This window comes from Podarcis filfolensis, assembly GCF_964270895.1.
Source record: "Podarcis filfolensis genome assembly, chromosome: Z".
Taxonomy (NCBI): domain Eukaryota; kingdom Metazoa; phylum Chordata; class Lepidosauria; order Squamata; family Lacertidae; genus Podarcis; species Podarcis filfolensis.
In genome coordinates this window covers 28,702,743-28,724,379 of record NC_139617.1, presented here as the reverse complement: position 1 = coordinate 28,724,379, position 21,637 = coordinate 28,702,743, and the positions used below count along the sequence as shown (strand labels likewise).

Sequence of the window (21,637 nt, the reverse complement as noted above, 5' to 3'; positions counted from 1 at the left end):
ACCACTGGTTAACAGGAGTGATGAGCAAAGTTAGGACAGCCTTGCTTGCTTGCTTAATAGTATTCCTGGTGCACAACATGTACAATATAAAAAAGCTATGCCCCTTAAAACAGAAAAAACCAACAACCTTGTGTATTCCAAGAGCCTCTGATAACAAAACCTAAACAAATGTTACTGCAGGGCAAGGAGGTCTAGGTTTGTCCTTCAGTTCTGCAACAGATAATCCACTCAGTGATTCTGCCTCAACCGAAATGAGCAAGGAAATGGAGTGCCTCCCCTGGGAAGAAAGGCTCCAGCATTTGGGACCTTTTAGTTTAGAGAAAAGGAGAGTAACAGGTGACATGATATAAGTTTATACTGTTGTGCATGTCTGGAGAAAGTGAAGAGAGAAAGGTTTCTCTCCACCAGGCCTGTGCTTGTGCCCATCCAGTGAAGCTGAATGTGGGGAGACCTGATGAAACACACAGTTAAACTATGGAACTCACTCCCACAGGAGGCACTGATGGCCACTAACCTAGATACCTTTAAAGGGGCATTACACAAATTCATGGAGCTGTTGATGACTCTTAGCCTTGATGGTTATGTTCTGCCTTCACAGCTGGAGGCAATGACGCTTCTGAATCCCAGTGGCTGGAAGCAGCAGAAGGGAAAAGGGCTCTTGTACTCCCATCCTGCTTGGTGGCTTCCCATGGGGGCATCTGTTCGGCCACTGTGAGACCAAGATGCTAGGCAGGGGGGACATGTCGTGATCCAGCAGGCTTTTCTTATGTTCTCATGTGCTGCTGTCAAATACATGTAGTTATTTATTTCAGAAAAATTCTATACCGCTTAACTGTAGATCAGAGCAGTGATCTACAGTTGACTCCCCATGCTCTTGCAGAGTGGCGCATGGGAGGAATATTTTATTCTGCGTGAGTGCCTAAGGGCCCCGTTCCTGCCACTCACCACCTGGCCCGGAGCGAGGCCTCATAAGAATGGTTCCCACTGCTGCTGTTGCTGCCCAGGAGGAGGTTCCACGGGGGGGAAGCACCGGGACAACCGATCTCAGTGATCACGGGTAGGAGGAGGAGTTACGCTAAGAGCAGACCATGTCATTACAGAGGAGGCAGGTTTAGTCGTTGTTTGAGGGTCTGGTCCTGACTTGATGGATACTGGAATCAGCAAGGGATACCCACATGACCTGAAGGTGCTGCTGTGCAATGCCAGGTTGATGATTCATAAGACCACTGCCATCCATGACTTGATCATGGATGGAGGACTTGACCTGGCATGTGTAACAGAGACTTGGTTGGATGAAGCAGATGGGCCTGTTCTTGCTGCTGCTTGTCCACCAGGTTTCTCTTACGCACAGCAACCCAGGCCTTCTGGGCAGGGAGTGGGGGTTGCAGTGATTTTTAGGAAGTCATTAGTTTGCACCAGGCGTCCTATTGGGAAGACCCAGTTCTCTGAGTGCATGTTCTGGAAGTTGGGCAATAGGGGCAGTACAGGATTCCTTTTGGTGTACCAAGGATTCCCTGCCCAAGCAGCTTCAGGTCGTGGCGGATGTTCTCCTGGAGAAACCTAGTTGGGTTGTCCTAGGGGATTTTAACATCCATACCGACACGACCTTACAAGGGGCCGCTCAGGACTGCGTGGAAAGCATGGCCTCCATGGGGCTGTCCCTGAATATGTCTGGCCCAGCCCATAGCCGCGGACATGCCTTGGACCTGGTGTTCACCTCTATAGATGTTGGTGATATGACACTAAGTAAAAGCGAAACTAAGGAAGTGCCATGGTCAGATCACTTCCTGGTGCAACTGGACTTCTCCGTGACCCTTCCCCTTTGCAGGGAGGTGGGAGAAATTCAGATGGTCCTCCCCATCACTTAATGGATTCAAATGGTTTCCAGAGAGTGGTAGGGGATGCTTTATCCCATGTTGATGGCCTTTCAGCTGATTCCCTGGTGGCCCGCTGGAATGTGGAGTTAACCAGGGCTATCGACTGTCTGGCTCCGAAGCGCCCTCTCTGGTTGCATGGAGCCCAGACAGCCCCATGGTTTTCCATGGATCTGAGGGCAATGAAACAATTGCTGAGACAACTAGAGCACCGGTGGCAGATAACTCATTCTGAAGCTGACCGGACACGGGTTAGAACTCAATGTCGAACCTACCAAGTGGCGGAAGCGACGGTGAAGAAGACTTTCTTCAGTGCCTCTATTGCATCTGCAGAAAACAGCAGCAGGAGACTCTTTCAGGTGGTTCGCAATTTAGCGGAACCACCTGCTACATCGGAGCCCAGTACAGGCCACATGATCTCCTGCAATGATTTCGCAAAGTTTTTTGCAGATAAAGTCGCTCAGATTTGGGAAGAGGTAGACTCCACTGTGGGAGCAGGGCTGGGGTGGGAGAGTGCTAGAGCCCTGTCTAGTCAAGTTGAGTGGGATCAATTCCAATCTGTTACCTCCGAGGATGTGGACAGGCTGCTTGGATGAGTGAAACCAACCACCTGTCTCCTTGATTCTTGCCCACCCTGGCTTATAAAAGCTAGCCGGGAAGGGCTGGGTGATGGGCTTCGTGGGGTGGTGAATGCTTCTCTCTGTGAGGGAGCTTTCCCAGACCCTCTCAACGGCTTTTGACACCATTGACCATAACATCCTTCTGGACCATCTTGAGGGGCTGGGAGCTGGGGGCACTGTTATATAGTGGTTCTGCTCCTTCCTCCTGGGCCGTGTTCAGAAAGTGGTGGTGGGGGATGAGTGTTCAGACCCCTGGGCTCTCACTTGCGGGGTGCCTCAGGGTTCTGTCCTCTCCCCCATTCTTTTCAACATCTACATGCAGCCGCTGGGAGAGATCGTCAGGGGGTTTGGGCTGGGTGTTCATCAGTATGCGGATGACACCCAGCTCTACCTCTCTTTTAAATCAGAACCAGTGAAGGCGGTGAAGGTCCTTTGTGAGTGTCTGGAGGCGATTGGAGGATGGATGGTGGCTAACGGATTGAGGTTGAATCCTGACAAGACAGAAGTACTGTTTTGGGGGGACAGGAGGCGGGCAGGTGTGGAGGACTCCCTGGTCCTGAATGGGGTAACTGTGCCCCTGAAGGACCAGGTGCACAGCCTGGGAGTCATTCTGGACTCACAGCTGTCCATGGAGGCGTAGGTCAATTTTGTGTCCAGGGCAGCTGTTTATCAGCTTCATCTGGTACGCAGGCTGCAACCCTACCTGCAACCCTACCTGCCCGCAGTTTGTCTCACTAGAGTGGTGCATGCTCTAGTCTCGCTTAGACTACTGCAATGTGCTCTATGTGGGGCTACCTTTGAAGGTGACCTGGAAACTACAACTAATTCAGAATGCAGCAGCTAGACTGGTGACTGGGAGTGGCCGCCGAGACCATATAACACCGGTCTTGAAAGACCTACACTGGCTCCCAGTACGTTTCCAAGCACAGTTCAAAGTATTGGTGCTGACCTTTAAAGCCCTAAACGGCCTTGGTCCAGTATACCTGAAGGAGCGTCTCCACCTCCATCATTCTGCCCGTACACTGAGGTCCAGTGCCGAGGGCCTTCTGGCAGTTCCCTCGCTGTGAGAAGCCAAGCTACAGGGAACCAGGCAGAGAACCTTCTCACCAGTGGCACCTGCCCTGTTGAACTCCCTCCCACCAGATGTCAAAGAGAAAAACAACTACCAGATTTTAGAAGACATCTGAAGGCAGCCCTGTTTAGGGAAGCTTTTAATGTTTAATAGACTATTGTATTTTAATATTCTGTTGGAAGCCGCCCACAGTGGCTGGGGAAACCCATCCAGATAATAAATAATAAATGATGATGATGATGATAATGATGATGATGTCTGGAATCCCCCTTGCTCAGATTTCACACGCAGGGACATACATGGGGGTGGGGGTGGTAAGCCTGTCCAGCAACATTTGAATGAGAATCAATCCAAGCTTCCAAGCATGTACACAAACTGTACTTTTTCAGCCTGCTTTGGAGGGTAGGACCTGCACCAAGGGATTCAAGTTACAAGAAAGCAGATTCTGATTGAACATTTGGAAGAACTGTCTGATGTTTTGACAGAGGAACAGACTCCCTGAGGAAGTGATAGACCACGGGTAGGCAAACTAAGGCCCGGGGGCCAGATCCAGCCCAATCACCTTCTAAATCTGTCCCGTGGATGGTCCGGGAATCAGCGTGTTTTTACATGAGTAGAATGTGTGCTTTTATTTAAAATGCATCTCTGGGTTATTTGTGAGGCATAGGAATTCGTTCATTTTTTTCCCTTCAAAATATAGTCCGGCCCCCCACAAGGTCTGAGGGACAGTGGACTGGCCCCCTGCTGATAGACCCTCCTGGAGATTGGATGCTTTCTGCAAAGGATTCTGTAGCTGCGATTCCTGCATCTCACGGGGTGGACTAGATGAGTCTTGGTGCCCTTTCCAAGTCTACAGTTCAATGATTCTAGCATAATGCAGTTCTCCAATTCAAAACTTGATACAAAATGTACATACTAGCGGGAATTATCCACAAAATGTGTATTAGTGGAAATAAGAAACAAAAATGAATTATATAGGGCAAAACTGCATATGAAAGAGCACATATTATGTTTAAAGTGCTTCAAAATTCACACACAGATTTTCAAGTGGACTTTAAACAAATAAATAAATTGCAAATTGCTGCAGAAACCTGGAGAAAACAGAACAAAAGAAACAAAACCAAGAGAAACTGAAATTGACAGAGCCATCTATCCCTCACTCTCAGACACTCCAATCTGTCAATCCTTTCCGTGTCCGGGCCAGGTGAGCTTTCCCATGCAGCTTCCGGGAAACAAAACCCTTTGGGTTCCGGGGGGAATATGGTTGCAAAGCTGAAACTTAAAGGAACTGACGGAAGGGCATCACCAGGAGTGAAGCCTGCATCTCAGACACACGTTTGTGATGTCAAAGTATTTTGAAATTGGATAGAAGATGTAGAAGCACTGACTTTTAACAGGTGGCAGCCATTATGTGCTCTCCATAGCTGACATTTCCCCAGGAAAGGTGAACCACTTTGCCAGTCTGCAGGGCTGATTTTCCCACAGGAGAAATCCTGTGTTTGCAGAGCAGCCAAGGTGCCCTGAAGACCCCTTTCCTGTCTCTTCACCCACACGCTTTGCCTCATCATGTTGGAGCTCCTACTGCAGTGCAGGGCACCTGGTGTGGCAGTTTTCACAGCTTTGACATATTTGCTTACTTAATTCCCACAGAAAGGCCTTATAAATCTATGCCCTGAAAAACCCCTTTCCCCATGCCTCCCGGCCTGCTCTTTGTAAACATCTCTGCATTTGCCCGGGTTCCTTTTAAACTGTTTGAAGCAGATGAAAGAGACAGGCCAATTAATCAAGAGTAGCCATTTTCCTGGCCCAGCAGCCTCTTCCAGAGTTAAAACAAAGACCAACCATTGCTAGATCTTTTTGTTTCGGGGCCTCCCTGAATTTAAGGCTTGTTAACCCCTAAGGTCTCCTGAAACATTTGCTGTCCAAAGGCCCATAGCCAAACTTGGCATGCCTCCGATGAAGTAATGCCATACCTGTCCATCTGTCTGGCTTCTTGCTTTACAATATTTGGAGTGAAAATGCATGTCGTATAACTTTTTGTGACATTGTTTAGAAAGCGGCCATTTGTATGTGTCAAAATGAAGTGCAAATCACTCCTCCAGTCAGCAGAAATGTGGTTTTCTTTCTCAATAGATATTTTGCAATGCATGCTTGTTATGATTGCTACTCAGTTGCGCATCGTCCTGTTCCTCCGGAAGAAAGTGCAATGTAATGGAAAACATTGCGGGAGCCATTATGTGCAGATGGCATCCAACCCATCATTTTGGCTCTCCCCATATATAGCAGTTGTATTTCCGTATCACAACTAGCGTGAATTAAGTCTGAGTTAACTTGAACATGTCGTTTTGCCTTTCTCTCAACAGCTAAACTGGGCTGAGCTGTGATTAGTGCGGAAATTTGGCCTCTAGTGCAGACATCTCCAACAGTTGTGGTCCAAACTTGCTCAGCTGCTGAGAAAGAGGCAAGGTGCTGGTGCCTATTTTCTTTTTTTACTTCACAGTGTTGAGAGAAGGATCATACTGGCTTGGGGCCAATGGAGACATTGCATGATATGTGTAGGTGCTGCTGTAAATGTTGCATGTGTCTTCTACACACAAGAGAAAGGCAGGCCTTTGAGACCTGACTTGTGGAAGTTCTACTGTGAGTTGTGGTAAAGGTAAAGGTAGCCCTGCCCATACGGGCCAGTCGTGTCCGACTCTAGGGTTGTGCGCCCATCTTACTTAAGAGGCCAGGGGCCAGCGCTGTCCGGAGACACTTCCGGGTCACGTGGCCAGCGTGACGAAGCTGCTCTGGTGAGCCAGCACCAGCGCCGCACACGGAAACACCGTTTACCTTCCCGCTATAAAGCGGTACCTATTTATCTACTTGCACTTAAGGGTGCTTTCGAACTGCTAGGTGGGCAGGAGCTGGGACCGAAGACGGGATTCGAACCGCCGACCATACGATCGGCAAGCCCTAGCACTGTGGTTTTACCCACAGCGCCACCCGCGTCCCTCCCGTGAGTTGTGGAGGGGGAGTTAAAAATGCCTCTGCGGTTATGAGCAACAGCCACGCAGGGTGCAGTGAATCAATGGGAACCCTAGAAGCCCCCAAAACATATTGTTGCACCTACCCAAATCTCTGAGCATTCCAGTTCAGTCTCCTTGGAATGAGCGTCAATGACGATCTTGAAGTCTTTAGGTTTATTTACACAGAAATACAACCTGAGTGGGGCTCACAAGATTAAGACTCTAGCAGATATTGCCCCCACTTTTGGTTCCCAGAAAAGCCTAAGGCCACAGCCTTGGGGTCCATCACAAATCCAGACATGCCTCTGTCTCTCCTGCTTCCAGTATCGGCTGAAACTCAAACACAGCTCTCCACCCCTTGCCCATAGATCTCCATCCTAGTATGGCATGAGACCTGGCCAGGTGGCAACAGAGCAGATTCTGAGAGCACAGAGGAGACACCCGGAAAGTGTAGAACAATGCAGCTGCATGAGAACATGGATCATTCCTTCCTCCCTCCCTTCGTTTCTATCCTTTCTATCTCCCCATCTCTCTCACACACACACTTTGGGAAGTCATGTTACCATACATAATTTCCTTGGCAGGGCTGTTGTACCTTCAGGGCCACATAACAGGCCAGGCCTTCTCACCACTCCTCTCAAGAAAAACCCTTCACCTGCTATACTCCTGCCTGTTATGCAGCTTTTCACAGCTGCATCTCCCCCCCCAAGTCCAGAGAAGTACTGATGAGGAAGTCTGCACCTGCTGACTTTAAAAAGGGCAGACTCTTCCCATCAAAGCTTCGCAACGTGCTGTGCCACCTGCCCTCCTGACTGTTCTGCTTCCCCAACTCCTGTCCAGGTGGCATCATTGTGGAACACTGTTCTGCTGCTCATACGGAGAGGAAAGACAATTCAAGTAGGTACACATGATGAAGATCAGGATACTCCATGCTTTCTTTTTTATAAAAAGTCAAAGCAGCAACTAGGGAGGCAGCTTCAGTGGTGGTCGGGGGGTTTGACCCTTCCCTCCCAAACCTTTTACTTGATCTAAATCACCCTCAGGAGTTGCCAGCAGTGTCTCTTTCCTCCCCCCACCCCAGAAAGAAACCTCTAAGCCACAGCACAGGGGTGCAAGTAAAGTGATGGAACAGAAATCACAAAGACAAATGTAAGCTCAGAATTGCTCAAAATTCAATTTTTATTTAAAGTGGGAAATACCCTCAGATAATGGCAAATGCCCTCAGATCATGACAAATGCCCTCAGATCATGGCAAGTGCCCTCAGATATTGGTAAGTGCCCTCAGATAATGGCAAATGCCTTCAGATAATGGCAAATGCCCTCAGATAATGACAAATGTCCTCAGATCACGACAAATGCACTCAGATAATGGCAAATTCCCTCCGATAACACCAAATAATGATTCCTCCTTCATCACTGACCACACACATCACTCTGGTTTGGGATTCATAGGAAGTGGTGCATTGGTGGGAACACATCCACATGTTCAATCAGGACGTCCGCTAGATGGAAAAAAAGATAAGAAAAGTGAGTCTTCCTTACAACCAGGCCCAGACTCATCACCGGGCATTCTTAGACAGGTAATGCCCCCTCCCATGCCCTGGCAAAGCCCAGTGGGGCTGCTACCCACCCCCAACATCACCACCCCCATTGCCAGACCATTGGGCATCCCCATAGCATCTGGGAACAGCTGTTCACTCTCCACCTTGCTTGGGGGCTTTGATGCAGGGCTGGGATTTCAACCTGAGGCAGGTGTGTTACAGCAAAGAAGTGAGCCCTCCTCAGACCCCAGTTAGGCTGCCAAGGATGGCTTTGGGGTGGAGAGTGAGCCCTGTGGGTTTGTTCTGTGCTTGCAGAATGGACAACTTGCCTTCGTTAATGGTATTGAACAACTCGGACACTGCTGGCGTAAGAATTCCATTTATTGCTATCCCCTGTAGAGACAAAAAATAAATAAATGCCTTAATCAGGTCCTTTATTTAACCCAAAAAGCAAATACAAGAGAACTCCAAAGCAGCTGCTGAACCCCACTCGGGTGGCTCCAAGAATATCTGTGGGCTCTGCTGCCTAATAGGTGGAGGCCAAAGGGCAGCACCAAAGAAGAGGCCAAAAAAATCCACCTGAATAATCCTGGACACACTGGTAGATCATGTTCCCTCTACTTCCGGGTCAGCGCCATCGGCAATGGCGGAATTCCTCTGACTCAGAGGAACCCGCTCTGTGAAAATCGGGTCTTGCCGCCGCGGCGAAGACGGAGACCCTTTAAAAATCCCGGGCTGAGGAAGCCTGGGAACGTGGGATTCGGCTGACACCAGGAGCACCTCCCCTACTCGCAGGGAAACCCCTTTTTTGGGGATCCGAAGCGATGTGGGGTGAGCAGCGCAGTGTCTTGAATCGACCGCTATTCTTACGGAGTGAAGCCGCACAGCCTTTGCCAGAGAGCGCTGACTTTTTCCTGTGGACAATTGGACTCTAAACAAGTACCCGTGAGTAGAACGGAAAATTGGATTAAGAAACACTTTAATTTGGCATTGAAGCAGGAAGGTCTAAACAGGAAGTCCGCCTCCCGCTTTTTGTATATAGACTGAAGCAAAAATTGTGCAAGCCAAAGTCTGGAGAGTTGTATATAAAGATCTAAATTTCCCTCATTTTTAACCATCAAAACCCCTCTTGGAAGAAGGGGAAAAGAGGGGGAATTTGGATTGTTTAAGCCTGCGGAGAGAGGATAAAGAAAGATAAATTTCCACCGTCTCAAACCTGGGAACGGGGTGTCAGAGACAGAAAACTTTGGGGAAGCCCATCAACTGTGAATGGAATGTTTTTCGACAGATAGTTAAAGAAGAGAAACAAATTGATTCCAAAGTTACCTTTTGCACTTAAAAGAAACGAAATTTGAAAAATGAAAGTAACTTTTTTTTTGCTGGACTTGCCTTCAAAAGATGGATACAAATGGAAATTGTTCCCTCTAGAGGGAGCTTGTTAAATTGTTGCTGAGTCGGTCTGGGGATTTCACAGCTGTGAAGATTAGGATCGTGAGACCAGACTCTGACCTTGAACAAAAATGGATATAGAAGAAGTTTTGGTGCTTGCTTTTTGCAAGACAAACGCTTTGCTGGAGCAGATGCATGAGAAGATGAATCTGATGACTGTTGCAATTCAAAATTTTGGACAAACAGTGAATTCTTATATAGAATCCAATCAGGACCCAACCCAGGAACCTGTTTTGACAGGGCAAGTGCAAATGCAGAAGTCAATGGAGGAGGTTGTTGTTGAACCTCAAGCAACACAAATGGATAGAACCGAGGTCCTGCAGGAGCACAAGCTGCTGTTTTTGAAGATTGAACCTGGAATGGGCCAGGGGGGGTCTAGAGTTGTGGGGGTCCTTAATTTTGGAGGGACTTTGAAACATGCATTTAAATATTTTCTGGACTACCCGGTTGACTTTGGGGAATGGGACTGTGGGGAATGGGCTGATCTGATGAGGGGAGAGGGAGATATTTTTGGGTTGGAGTTTCCCCGAGACCTACTCCTCAATGAGAAAGGAAAGAAATTAAGAAAGAGACTAATAAAAGACAAGGCAAAGGGCTGGTATAAACAAGAAGAAGAACTGCAGAAGGGACATGGAAAAGACTTAAGAGCCTCGGACATAAGGCTACCAGGTTGATGGACTAGATGGAAAAGATAGTAAGGTCTGACATAACCCGAGACCAGGAAGAAGGGACGTTGGATGAAGATTGGAAGAAAGTTTTAAAAATTTATTTTGGGAATTAGGGTAAAATCTATTTTGGGAATTAGGAAAAATGGTGGAATGAAATTATTTGGCTTTAGGAGAAATGATATTAGGAGATATGTATAAATTAGTATTAAGTTCTAGGATTTAAGGTATTTTATCGTAAGATAAGGTTAAAATAAATTAAGGTAAATTGAATGATAGAATATTCTGAAGGATGAAAAGGATTTGTTGAGTTAATTGATAGGCTAGACTGTTAGGATAAATTATCCAATAAAAATTGAGAAAGAGGGAAAGAATTTGCTGAAACAAATAATTAAATTAGAATACAAAAAGGGAGGTGTGAGGAGGTCGATGAAACAAGTAAATGAAAGACAAAGAGATGGAATATTGGATGTCTGTTTTATTTTTTCTCTTTTTATTGTTATTGCTGTATTTTTCTTTCTATTTTTTCTTTTTTTCTTTTTCTATCTATTTTTTTAATATATATTGTAATGTATATGTTGTTAACTTTTTTGCTGTTTGTTTTTTGTTTCCCTTTTTTGTACTATTTAAACTCTTGATAAATATTATTTTTTTTAAAAAAAGATCATGTTCCCTCTCTGCTTGATACCAAGCTTGGATATCACTTTTCTTGAGACAGTCTTTTTTAAGCCGCTTTGAGAAACCTCTCTGGACCATAAAACAGATACTTACAGGCATGTTGTTGAATTTTAATGCATATGCCAGCAAATCACGGATGGTGCTGATAGCCAGCTGTCTTTCCTGCTCATCTTCTGCATTGAAGTAAAAGGTCAGCGGCTGTGGGAGGAAAAAGCACCATAGTATCAGGGGGCTGGTTTCGGCTAGAGAGGCAAGCTACCATCTCCACCAAGGAGTCCTCCCCACTATCTGAGGGAGATCCTTTGTTCAATGTTCCAGACAGCTCAAAAAGGCTTTCTCCCAAGTCACCGAGCCCCAAATTTGCTTTGGGGCCCCCCTCTGGCTGCTGCACCCAGGTGGAGACTGAAGAAAGGGCCTTAACAAGGGTCTGAGTGGCCTGCCCTTCCCCAGCGTGTCAGGGGACACCCATGCTCTGAGTTTGTGATGATGCCTGATCAAGCTTTTATGCCAGCAGGCTCTGCTGAAATGAATCAATACCTTTGTCCCACCATCGCACTTACTTGCATGATGCATGACAGGGTTGCAAGGGTTGGGGACTCAGCCAGCAGGCGCCTGACCATTCCATGAAACTGCTTCCTAAGCTCCTGGCAGTGAAAACCATTTTCACAAAGATAGATTCACAGATTCATGGGAGGAGATGATGTGGAAAGACATGGAGGGGGGGGGATAGATAACAGATTTTTAGCACTGGATAATAAGGAGTGTGATACTGAAGCAAATTGACAGAGTAGAGACAAAGGCCAGCTTCAAATGAGACTAAGTTTTCACTCATGGACAAATAATGAGGCAAAATTCACTTTCTGAATGGAGATGATGTTTAAAAAATCATTGTGTGTAATAGCTGGAAACCAGTGAAACCAAAAACATTATTTGTGCAACTAAGCTTACTCTCTCACTAAAAAAAATAGTAAGAAATGGAAAGATGGTGCAAAAATTTCAGGAGATAAATTGAACCAATAGAAGTCAAGAGTAATGATCAAAGCTACAAAGAATTTACCTCCTTTTCATCATCGCTCAGTCCATAAGTGTTAGCAATTGAACAGAGCATCCCACCGACAATGGTCGATTTCTTACTTGCCGTAAATGCAGGTTGCAGGAAGCTGTCATGAGGAAGCAAGAAATAAGATAAGACCAGTGGTTGGTTTCCAGGGGTGTTGGGAGCCCCACCCCCACTGATTTGGGACCTCTGGAGACTGTACATTCAAAGTCTCCATGACCCACTGAGGAGCTAACCCCATCCTTGATTGACCCATCAAGTTCCAGCTTCCTTCAAGGAAGAGATGAGATTTTTTTGGGGGGGGGATACATCTAGCCCTAGGAGCATAACAGCTATCAGCGATTTTTCTTTTATTTTTTAGAGATAGAAGCTTCCATTGCCACAACCTACCTACCCTGTAAACTTGTTGTCATGCTCAATATGGAACTCTTGGCCCATTTGTTCAGTCACTGCTATTTCCCTGCATTTTGATCCTTCTCACTCAATCTAAATTGCCAGCCACTGGCTGCCCTTTCCTCAAGCAGGTCTCTCTCTCTCTCTCTCTCTCTCTCTCTCTCTCTCTCTCACACACACACACACACACACACACCACTTCTAATTCCCAATCACTGTGAATAAATACACACACACAGTGCCAACAACATACGTCAGGCAGGTGATGTTCTCCATTCCCATTTTCAATACTTTGGAGGGGGCCGGAAACATGTACCATCTCTCCATGATGTCCTGAGAAGAGTTTAAAGAGCAGAAGAGCAAAGTTAGTTCCCCATGGAATTCAGGGGGGCTGCTCCAGCCCCAGACTCAGGGGTTGACTTCAATTGCAGTTGAAATGCCTGTCCCAAATGCCTGCAAATTCTTCTTCTTTGCCAGACCCAGAAACTTGCTTTTCACAGACCATTACCCAAACCTCACCCCCATCCCTTCCGCCCACCTCCCCACTGGATTTCTCATACTGAACCTCACTTACCATAATAGCCGCACAGGTGGGTTCTTTATGATACACCACTCTATCGTTGCTCATATGATAGATGTACTCGCTTGAGTAGCGAATAGAGAAGAGGAAAAAATAATCCTTGCCAAGATTCTAAAAGTGGAAAAAGTCAGGCTTTTAATCAGGAAAGGACTTCCCTAGGCTGTCCTCACCCCACCCCTATGGGAAGTTCACCCTGCCCCTGGGCGCCCCGCCCCAGGCACCCAAGCGGCTTCCTCTGCTGCTGGGCAAGGTAACCGTCTGTGCCGAGGGGTCTTGTACCTGGTCTATACTCCTGGATCCCACTGATACTAACCTGCAGAACTGGATCAATGGCAGCCAAATCCATTTCTGCAACTGAAAGAGGAGAAAAGGATGTGAAGGAAGGTTCATCCATCTATTTACATTTCATGCATCAATTTCTTACTAAACCTCTTGCCACCACTCTTAGGCCTCTTCAGAGGACCCCTTCAGATGACTCTCTCTGCTCCCCGTCTCCATCCCCCCATTCTCTCACATCTCCCCTTCACTTTGGCCAACCCCCCACCTCCTTCCCTTTCTCCTGCTTGTCTCTCTTTTCTTTCTTTAATGTGTTGTGGCTTTATTCTGCACTGTAAGGCTAGTGGTGTATAAAATGGCATGTGGAGTGGAGAGACTGGAGAGAGAGGGGCTTCTTGTCATGTCCAATGGGGTCATACAGTGAAACTGGTGAGTGGAAGATTACAAGCAGACCAGAGAAAGGACTTTTCCACACAGCATTGCATTGCTGAAGGATGGAACTCCCTGCCACTAGATAAGGGGATGGCTGCCATATGGGACAGAATAGAGAAATTTGTGGCAAATAAGGTCATTGGCAGCTAAATATTTCCCCCAGGAAAAGAGACAGCATGTCTTTCAATAGCACCAGTTGTTGGGGATCACGGTTCCTGTTGTGGACTTTGCCCTAAATATCTGGTTGGCCACTAGGGGAGCAGACTGCTGGACTAGAAGGGCCACTAATTTGCTCTCGCATGGCTCTTACAAAGAAGCCTGAGCATCAGCCACCTTCTTATAAGACTCCTTGCTCTCATCCTGACCTCTCCACAAAACAAGACACCTCCCCAACAGCACCTTCACCTAACCTCCCTTCCTAGGCAGATCTACTACAACAACACATGCACCACTTTCACATACTTGTAGAAGAGATCCTTAAAGGGGTGACCTTAAAGGAGTGACCTCTGCAATCCCAAGACTTTGCCGGTGGTTAAAGCTAGAAGAGATGGGGGAGAGGTGAGAATGAGACCCAGAGCCAGAAATATTGTGTCGAGAATTGTCCCCTGTGGAGACCACAAAACCACTGCAGAATAGCCCAAACAGAAAAAATGTGCAGCCTTCTCTGTTTCAAACTATTGAATGGCAGTTCAGTGAAATGGCCTCTAGCATTTCCAACACATCAGCATCTCTGGAGAGGGGCTGCTAAAGCCTCCACTCTCCACTGATTCAATGAAGGCACAATGATGGTCCCCCAAATCTTGGCCAAAGCCACATTCATCAACTGCCCATCAGGGTTCAATTTTGCTCAGTAGCCACACAATAAAACCACTTGCACCATTACAGCTTGCACCATAAAAAATCCCCCAACAAGGTTTGATTTTACTCAATAGCAACACAGCGAAGCAGTTTCCACCATCACAGCTTGCACCAATTTTTTTTAAAAAAACAAACCATCCAGAAACAAACCACTCTACGGATATAAGAAACATAATGGCCAATATGGAATGTATAGAAATTGATACTGTACACACACACACACACACACACACACACACACACAATTATTAGCAATTGAATGTTATTTGCACATGCACTCATAAGTAGCATTATCAAAGCAATGAGGGGCTGCTACAGCCTCCACTCTCCACTGATTCAATGAAGGCACAATGATAGCCCCCCAAATCTTGGCCAAAGCCACATTCATCAACTGCCCATCAAGGTTCAATTTTGCTCAGTAGCAACACAGTGAAACAGCTCAGTGAAACAGCTCAGCAGCAATACAGTGAAACTGCTTGTCCCCTGTGGAGACCACGAAACCACTGCAGAATAGCCCAAACAGAAAAAATGTGTAGCCTTCTATGTTTCAAGCTATTGAATGGCAGTTCAGTGAAATGGCCTCTAGCATTTCCAACACATCAGCATCTCTGGAGAGGGGCTTCTAAAGCCTCCACTCTCCACTGATTCAATGAAGGCACAATGATGGTCCCCCAAATCTTGGCCAAAGACACATTCATTAACTGCCCATCAAGGTTCAATTTGCTCAGTAGCAACACTGTGAAACCGCTTGCACCATTACAGCTTGCACCATAAAAAAATCCCCCAGCAAGGTTTGATTTTACTCAATAAAACAGTTTCCACCATCACAGCTTGCACCATAAAAAATTATCCCCCATCTAGGTTTAATTTTGCTCAGTAGCAACACAATGAAATCACTTGCACCACCACAGCTTTCACCATAACAAATAATCCCCCATCTAGGTTTAATTTTGCTCAATAGCAACACAGTGAAACAGTTTCCACCATCACAGCTTGCACCAATTTTTTTTTTTTAAAAAACCCCAAACCATCCAGAAACAAACCACTCTATGGATATAAGAAACATAATGACCAATATACAATTTTCATAGAAAATAATATATATAGAAATTGATACTGTACACACACACACACACACACACACACACACACACACACAATTATTAGCAATTGAATGTTATTTGCACATGCACTCATAAGTAGCATTGTCAAAGCAATGAACCAAAATTAATAATTAACTCCCATGTGCCCACCCCTGCACCCCTGCCACAAACCCATCTAACCGGGAAATAAATCTAAGTCCCTAGCATAGCACATAAATTTAAAAAAACCATTGGTACCTATCTCAAGTCTGTGATCCAAACCTCGTAGCGAGCCAGACGAAGCGAGGCAGATATCAGCAAGCAAGCAAGGAATAAACCAGCCACATGACCCCCAAAAGTAAAGGGACCAAGGGTTGGACCTCTCCACTGAAACTTCCAATCAGTTTCACTGTGTGGGCGGACCCACACAAAACGTAGATTATGAATTACCATAATCTATTGGGGTGGAGGGAGAACTATCTCCTATGTGGTGAACTTCAACATAAGATGAGCTCCCCCCCCCTTTGTTTAGATGGAATGGCAGTGTTTACTGCCGCTCTAATCACGATGCCAAGGACACCAGGAGCCTTATCCAAAGCTGGAAATATATGTACAAAGTTCCAAGGAACTTCTGCAGAAGAGAAACTGGCATGGTCTAGTGTTGTCTATTTGGATTCATTATGGCTCCTTTACTGTGCACAGTACATTAGAAAATGCAAACCTCCAAGTTTAGGAGAAGGCCTGAAGCTCAGTGGTGGAGCAATTCCCAGTGGCATCTCCAGGAAGGGTAGGGGGGAAAAGACACTGTCTGGAGTCTTGGAGAGCTGCTGCCGGCCGGTGCAGCTTCCTAGGTATACTCTGGTTTTAAGCAACTTTCTCCATAAGACATGCACATTCATGCCTTTTCATGATACACAGTACAGAAAGGGCTTTCTATATAAGAACACAAGTACAAAAACCCTGAATATAAAAGGAAGGAAACTTCCTACCTCTGCCACAAAGCTGTTGGTGCGGAAATGTGACCTGATCAACATTTCAAAAGTGAAAAAAAATACTTTTCTTCTTTTTAGCATTTATGAACCAAACAATACTGTGCCTAGGAAGAAAGGGGGGACCAGTGTGTTTCTCTATGGGTGCCACAGGCATGCAGTTGCCCCCTTCCCCTCTGAGAGAGGGAGACACAGCAATGAGAGAGGTGGCTGAGGGTGGGGGGGCAAAGGGTGTCACAGGGGAGGAGGAAAGCAGACGAATGGAGAAGGAGGCAGTGACAGCACAGGCTGCAGTGGGCAGATCTGCTACCCCTCCCAGGCAGTCCAGATCCAGCATCCACAGCAGATTCTCCCACTCTGCTTCATGCAAAGGCCAGCAATGCCAAAAGGGGGCAGACTCTGCCAGAAATGCAATTCAGTGTAAACCATTGAAAAGTGATGCATGGGAGATGGTGGTCTAAATTTCATATATCTGCTCATGGGGTCTGAACTGGCAGTGAGAGAGCAGGAACACAACCTTGGAGTCATGGTAGATAGTTTGATGAAGGTGCTAGTCCAGTGTAAAAAAGGCAGATTCCATGCTAGGGATCATTAGGAAAGGAATTTAAAATAAAACTGCTGATATAATACAAATCTATGGTGTGACCACACATGCAGTACTGCTTATAGTTCTGATCCCCTCAGCTTGAAAAAGAGATTGTAGAGTTCAAGAAGGTTCAGAAAAGGGCAACAAAAATGAAAAACAAGATGGAGCAACTCCCCTATGAAGAAAGTGTGAGAGATCCCGTTTCAGATAACGAGCATACTTAACTCGATTCAATTCATGAAGCGGGTGAAACTATAGCGTAAACTGTTCTTCCAGGCTTAGCTAGATCACTTCCCCAAGCTTGAGAGGAAGGGCTATCAAGCTCTTTGTTATCCCACTTTCCATCATTTTGCACCATATGACCCCTACCACTAAGGAGGTCTAAGCTGTATGCTCCAAGCTTAGACCGCATGGCTCAAGCAAGCCATCTTTGTGTTTTATACAAATAATTTAGAAACAATTTGGAAGCTAAGATATACTGCCTGTGTTTTGCGTGTTCAGACCCAGAAACCTCCCCCCTAAATAAATTCACACTTGACTGAAATTTTGGGTTTGGTTTTTGGCAGAATTTAGGCCACAACTTTATTGATTACAGAAAGTGACTGGTTGCATAGGCTCTGGTTCGACTAGCTCCCTGCCATGCAGGTAGCACTGACCCAGGGTTCCAGCATAGGTCAGCCAAGGGTGAACACCTGGATAAGCGGAAAGCTGGGCATGGGCTAACTCCGCCACCCAAATGTCCCCCTGGACTCAGGCACGGGCACAACCCCCTCTCAGGGGTTGACCAAACCATCGAGTCCCTGGATTCCTTTAACGGAATACCCTTCACATAGGGATGGCAAGAGCGTTCTCCCATCCCTATCACCTGAATGAGAGCCTATCTGCAGCCTTACAAGTTGTGATGATTTGCTATGCGGCAGGCGAAACCCAAATGGCAACAGCCAATCAACCAAGTGGGGAAAATTCCTGCTGTGCCCCTGTCCCAACGACAGATGACAGACGACGGCATAGCAAGGTCAAGCGCACAGTCCTAAATATAGGGAGAGGTGGGTGGGTGTTCCGAATGCACACACCGAAAGAAGAAGTTCTGGGTCACATGCATGGGCATAAATAGGTCCCTCGAACCGTTTGGACTGCCTCCCATTGGCCAGATTGCACCCAGCTTTGAGGGACCTACCAATTGGGTGTTGTGGCTGACCAATCGTACCCACCCACAACACAGGGTGTCAGTTTCCAGGTCTCACCGCAATATGTGTCCTCTTAAAGGAGGACCCGATTTGAGCGCTCAGACCCAGAAACCTTCCCCCTAAATAAATTCACACAAGACACAAATTTTGGTTTGGTTTTTTGGCAGAATTTAGGCCATAACTTTATTGATTACAGCAAGTGAGTGATTGCATAGGCTCTAATTCGACTAGCTCCCTGCCTTGCAGGTAGCACTGACCCAGGGTTCCAGCATAGGTCAGCCAAGGGTGAACACCTGGATAAGCAGAAAGCGGGACATGGGCTAACTCCGCCACCCAAATGCCCCCCTGGACTCCGGCATGGGCACAACCCCATCACAGGGGTTGACCAAACCATCAAGTCTCTGGATTCCTTTAACGGAATACCCTTCACATAGGGATGGCAAGAGCATTCTCCCACCCCTATCACCTGAACCAGAGCCTATCCACCACACAAGCCCCGTGCTTGCCGGCAGCCTCTCAGACCTGTAACCAGTCCCTTAATCCCGCTGACACAGAGGTCAGCCATAAATCAATCACATAAACCAATCACAGACAGATGAACCCCATCAAGCCTGTAAAGGGACACATCACGAGAGGTAATGCCCGGGTGATGGATCACCATCTCACCCAAGGCCAGAACCTTCTTGGGCACTGCACTATGCACGCGCCTCCTGGCCATCTCGGTGGCAGCTGGGCATTGGCTACCACACCACAACTGTCACTGCAACAGCTGCAACCAAAAGATTTTGAGTCCAGGAAGAGCTGCCTTCAACTCTTCCAAGTCCTCCTGCATGCGGGTCTGCAGACTCAAGCTGGGAGCTTCCGGAAATCATTCTTGCCCAGCTGCACCACCATCGCCACAGGCATGCCTTCCGCAGACACCTTGTTCTGCACCGTTGGGAGAAGCTCATCCCAATGCATTCCTCGTCTGGACACCCAGGAGACGCTCATGTGGTCGGGGAGCCCAAGCCTGCGTCTGAATCCAGACTCCTCCCCCTCTTGCTGGCCCAGTGGACAATGCTATGCCCGATTATCCAGACGTGCAGGGTAGGCGGACCTAGGAATAAACAAAACAACATTAGCAACTGCATCTCAACACCACTTCTGAACATAACCTCGGTATGCTCCAGATTTCCAGTGGCCCAGATTCTGTTGACAGACAGGCCCCAAAGCAGTGGTAGCTGCCCCATTACGGAAGAAATGAGGTGCAATTCACTGGCTGACAGGCTGCACGCTGCCAGCACCTTGCGCATTACTGCATCAAATTGATGCCTCCTTAACAGGGACCCATCCTTGTGGACCAGGAAGGGTCCATCCCCAGGCAGGAGAAGTGGCAAATATTTCTTGGCATCTTTAACTGGACAAGGGCCAGGCTCACCAGTGGCAGGAAGCCTCATCAAGGCACCTCTGCCCAACTGGTCCGTTTTGGAATTATGAATGGTTAGCACCAGCTCAGCATCGGACAGCTGAACATCTTGCAAAAGCAAGCCCTTGGGAGTCCTTCCCTGCACTGACCGGTGGGGTGCACGCAGTGCACCAAAAAAGGCAATTGAGAATGCTGCCGAAAAGAATATCGTCTCAAAATTAGACCAACAAATTGATCTCAGGGTGCAGCGCATAGCACACAAACTGTCAAATGTGACTGGCCTCCTACCTGGCGACTTAGGAGGCTGTAGCCTGGCCTATCCCTCAAGAACCTTTCACACCACAAATTCTGCACATGGGTCTCTGGAATAAAGGGACTTACAGAAAAAGGTAATGGCAGAAGACTGAATTTGGATGGACTTCACAGCTCAACCCATAAAACGCTGGTGAGCCAAATATGCAACACCTGATGTGTGGATGGTGACTCTGTACTAAGGCTGGTCGTGAGCTGTGCTCTGAAAGCCAAAAAGTCCATCCAGGCCTTTTTATAAGACCTCAGAGTAGAAGGAGAAACTGATGCTACTACTCCCTGAAGGACTATCTGTTGCCAAGGTTCCAAAGGTAATCTGGGATATATTCTCGAAGCTGCTGGGCCTCCAAAGCCAGGGATCTGAAGCGCTCCATCTAAAAACGGGATAGGGCATCCACAATGTCATTATTAGCGCCAGGAATAAAGCAGGCAGAAAAAACAATACTAAGCTTGAGGCACTGTAGCACAAACGTGCGTAACAGGGCAGAGAGCCTGGAGCGGGATGACTGCTTTGCCAAAACGCTCACCACGGCCTGGTTATCGGACCAGAAACAGACCCACCAGTCCTTGAACTCCGTGGTCCAGATGTGCATTGCCACTACAGTCGGGAAAAACTCAAGAAAGGTTAAATCACAGGCTGTACCCTGCCAGTGCTCAGGCCACCTCTGAGCGCGCCAACAGCCATGGAAATAGAGCCCAAAGCCCAATGAGCCAGCAGCGTCCAAATGGACCTGGAAATCGAATTGCACAAGGATACGCCATTGAACTCCTTCAGGAATTCAAGCCACATCTCCAGGTCTGCCCTGACTTCGCTGGACAACCGGACCCAGTGATGGGGTGAGCGCAGGCCAGCTGAAAGTCTCTTCAAAATTACTTCTTCATATAGTGGATGATGGAACTCAGTCACACAGGAGGGCCACCTTGGATGGCTTTAAAACAGGATTGAATGAATTCATGGAGAGTATGGCTACCAATGGCTACTATCCATGATGACTATGCTCTACCTCCATTCTAGCCCCTGTTCATGGCTGGCACCAGAGGCTGCCATCATCAAGCTCCTGACAAGGCCCCTCCTGCAGCAGGGGGTTGCAGAAAAGACCTCTGCTGTGCCTGTGGGTTGGGTGGGTGCCCTAATTCACAGTTAACTAGTCTTCAAAGATCCATATATCTGTTATGTTCCCAGCCAGGAAATCTCCATTAATTGTTCTGTCTGCTAGGAGGAGATAGGATGTATGTACCCTTTACTTCCTCCCCTAAATGCCCATTTCCAAAGTGACACATGCCTATATGTAGGGCAGTGGCTGCCAACCTTTTATGGTCTATGGGCAATTTGGAATTTTGAAAAGGTGCAAAAGGCACCAGTCTAGGATTGCCATATTTTGAAGATCAAAAAAGAGGACACATTTGCCGACTTCTACTTTTAACTAAGGATCGCTTTGATGACTCTCATTTTAAATACCCCTCCTATATGTAGGCTATAGAAGCTGTGATATATTGCTAGTAGCAATGTTCTTAACTTTCAACAAGAAAATAATAATACATATTGCTCCCTCACTTGCCACATGAATGTATTTGG

General features: G+C 47.0%; 1 protein-coding gene across 2 annotated transcripts in view; it reads right to left on the bottom strand.

Moving 5' to 3' along the window:
- Positions 1–8,285: 8,285 nt before the first annotated feature.
- Positions 8,286–21,637, bottom strand: part of LOC310754552 (uncharacterized protein) — a 90,098-nt gene continuing 76,746 nt past the window's right edge. The window contains exons 1-8 of one of the 2 annotated variants that reach the window (XM_083596616.1): positions 14,108–14,543; positions 13,251–13,291; positions 12,932–13,048; positions 12,611–12,690; positions 11,965–12,067; positions 11,468–11,551; positions 11,001–11,105; positions 8,286–8,508 (exon numbers count right to left, since the gene is read on the bottom strand). In XM_083596616.1, coding sequence (XP_083452742.1) covers positions 8,356–8,508; positions 11,001–11,105; positions 11,468–11,551; positions 11,965–12,067; positions 12,611–12,690; positions 12,932–13,048; positions 13,251–13,283 — 675 coding nt within the window. In that variant the 5' untranslated portion in view covers positions 13,284–13,291; positions 14,108–14,543 and the 3' untranslated portion in view covers positions 8,286–8,355. Of the gene's footprint in view, positions 8,509–11,000; positions 11,106–11,467; positions 11,552–11,964; positions 12,068–12,610; positions 12,691–12,931; positions 13,049–13,250; positions 13,292–14,107; positions 14,544–21,637 lie in introns of those variants that run through there. The other variant, XM_083596617.1, reaches the window with a different exon arrangement.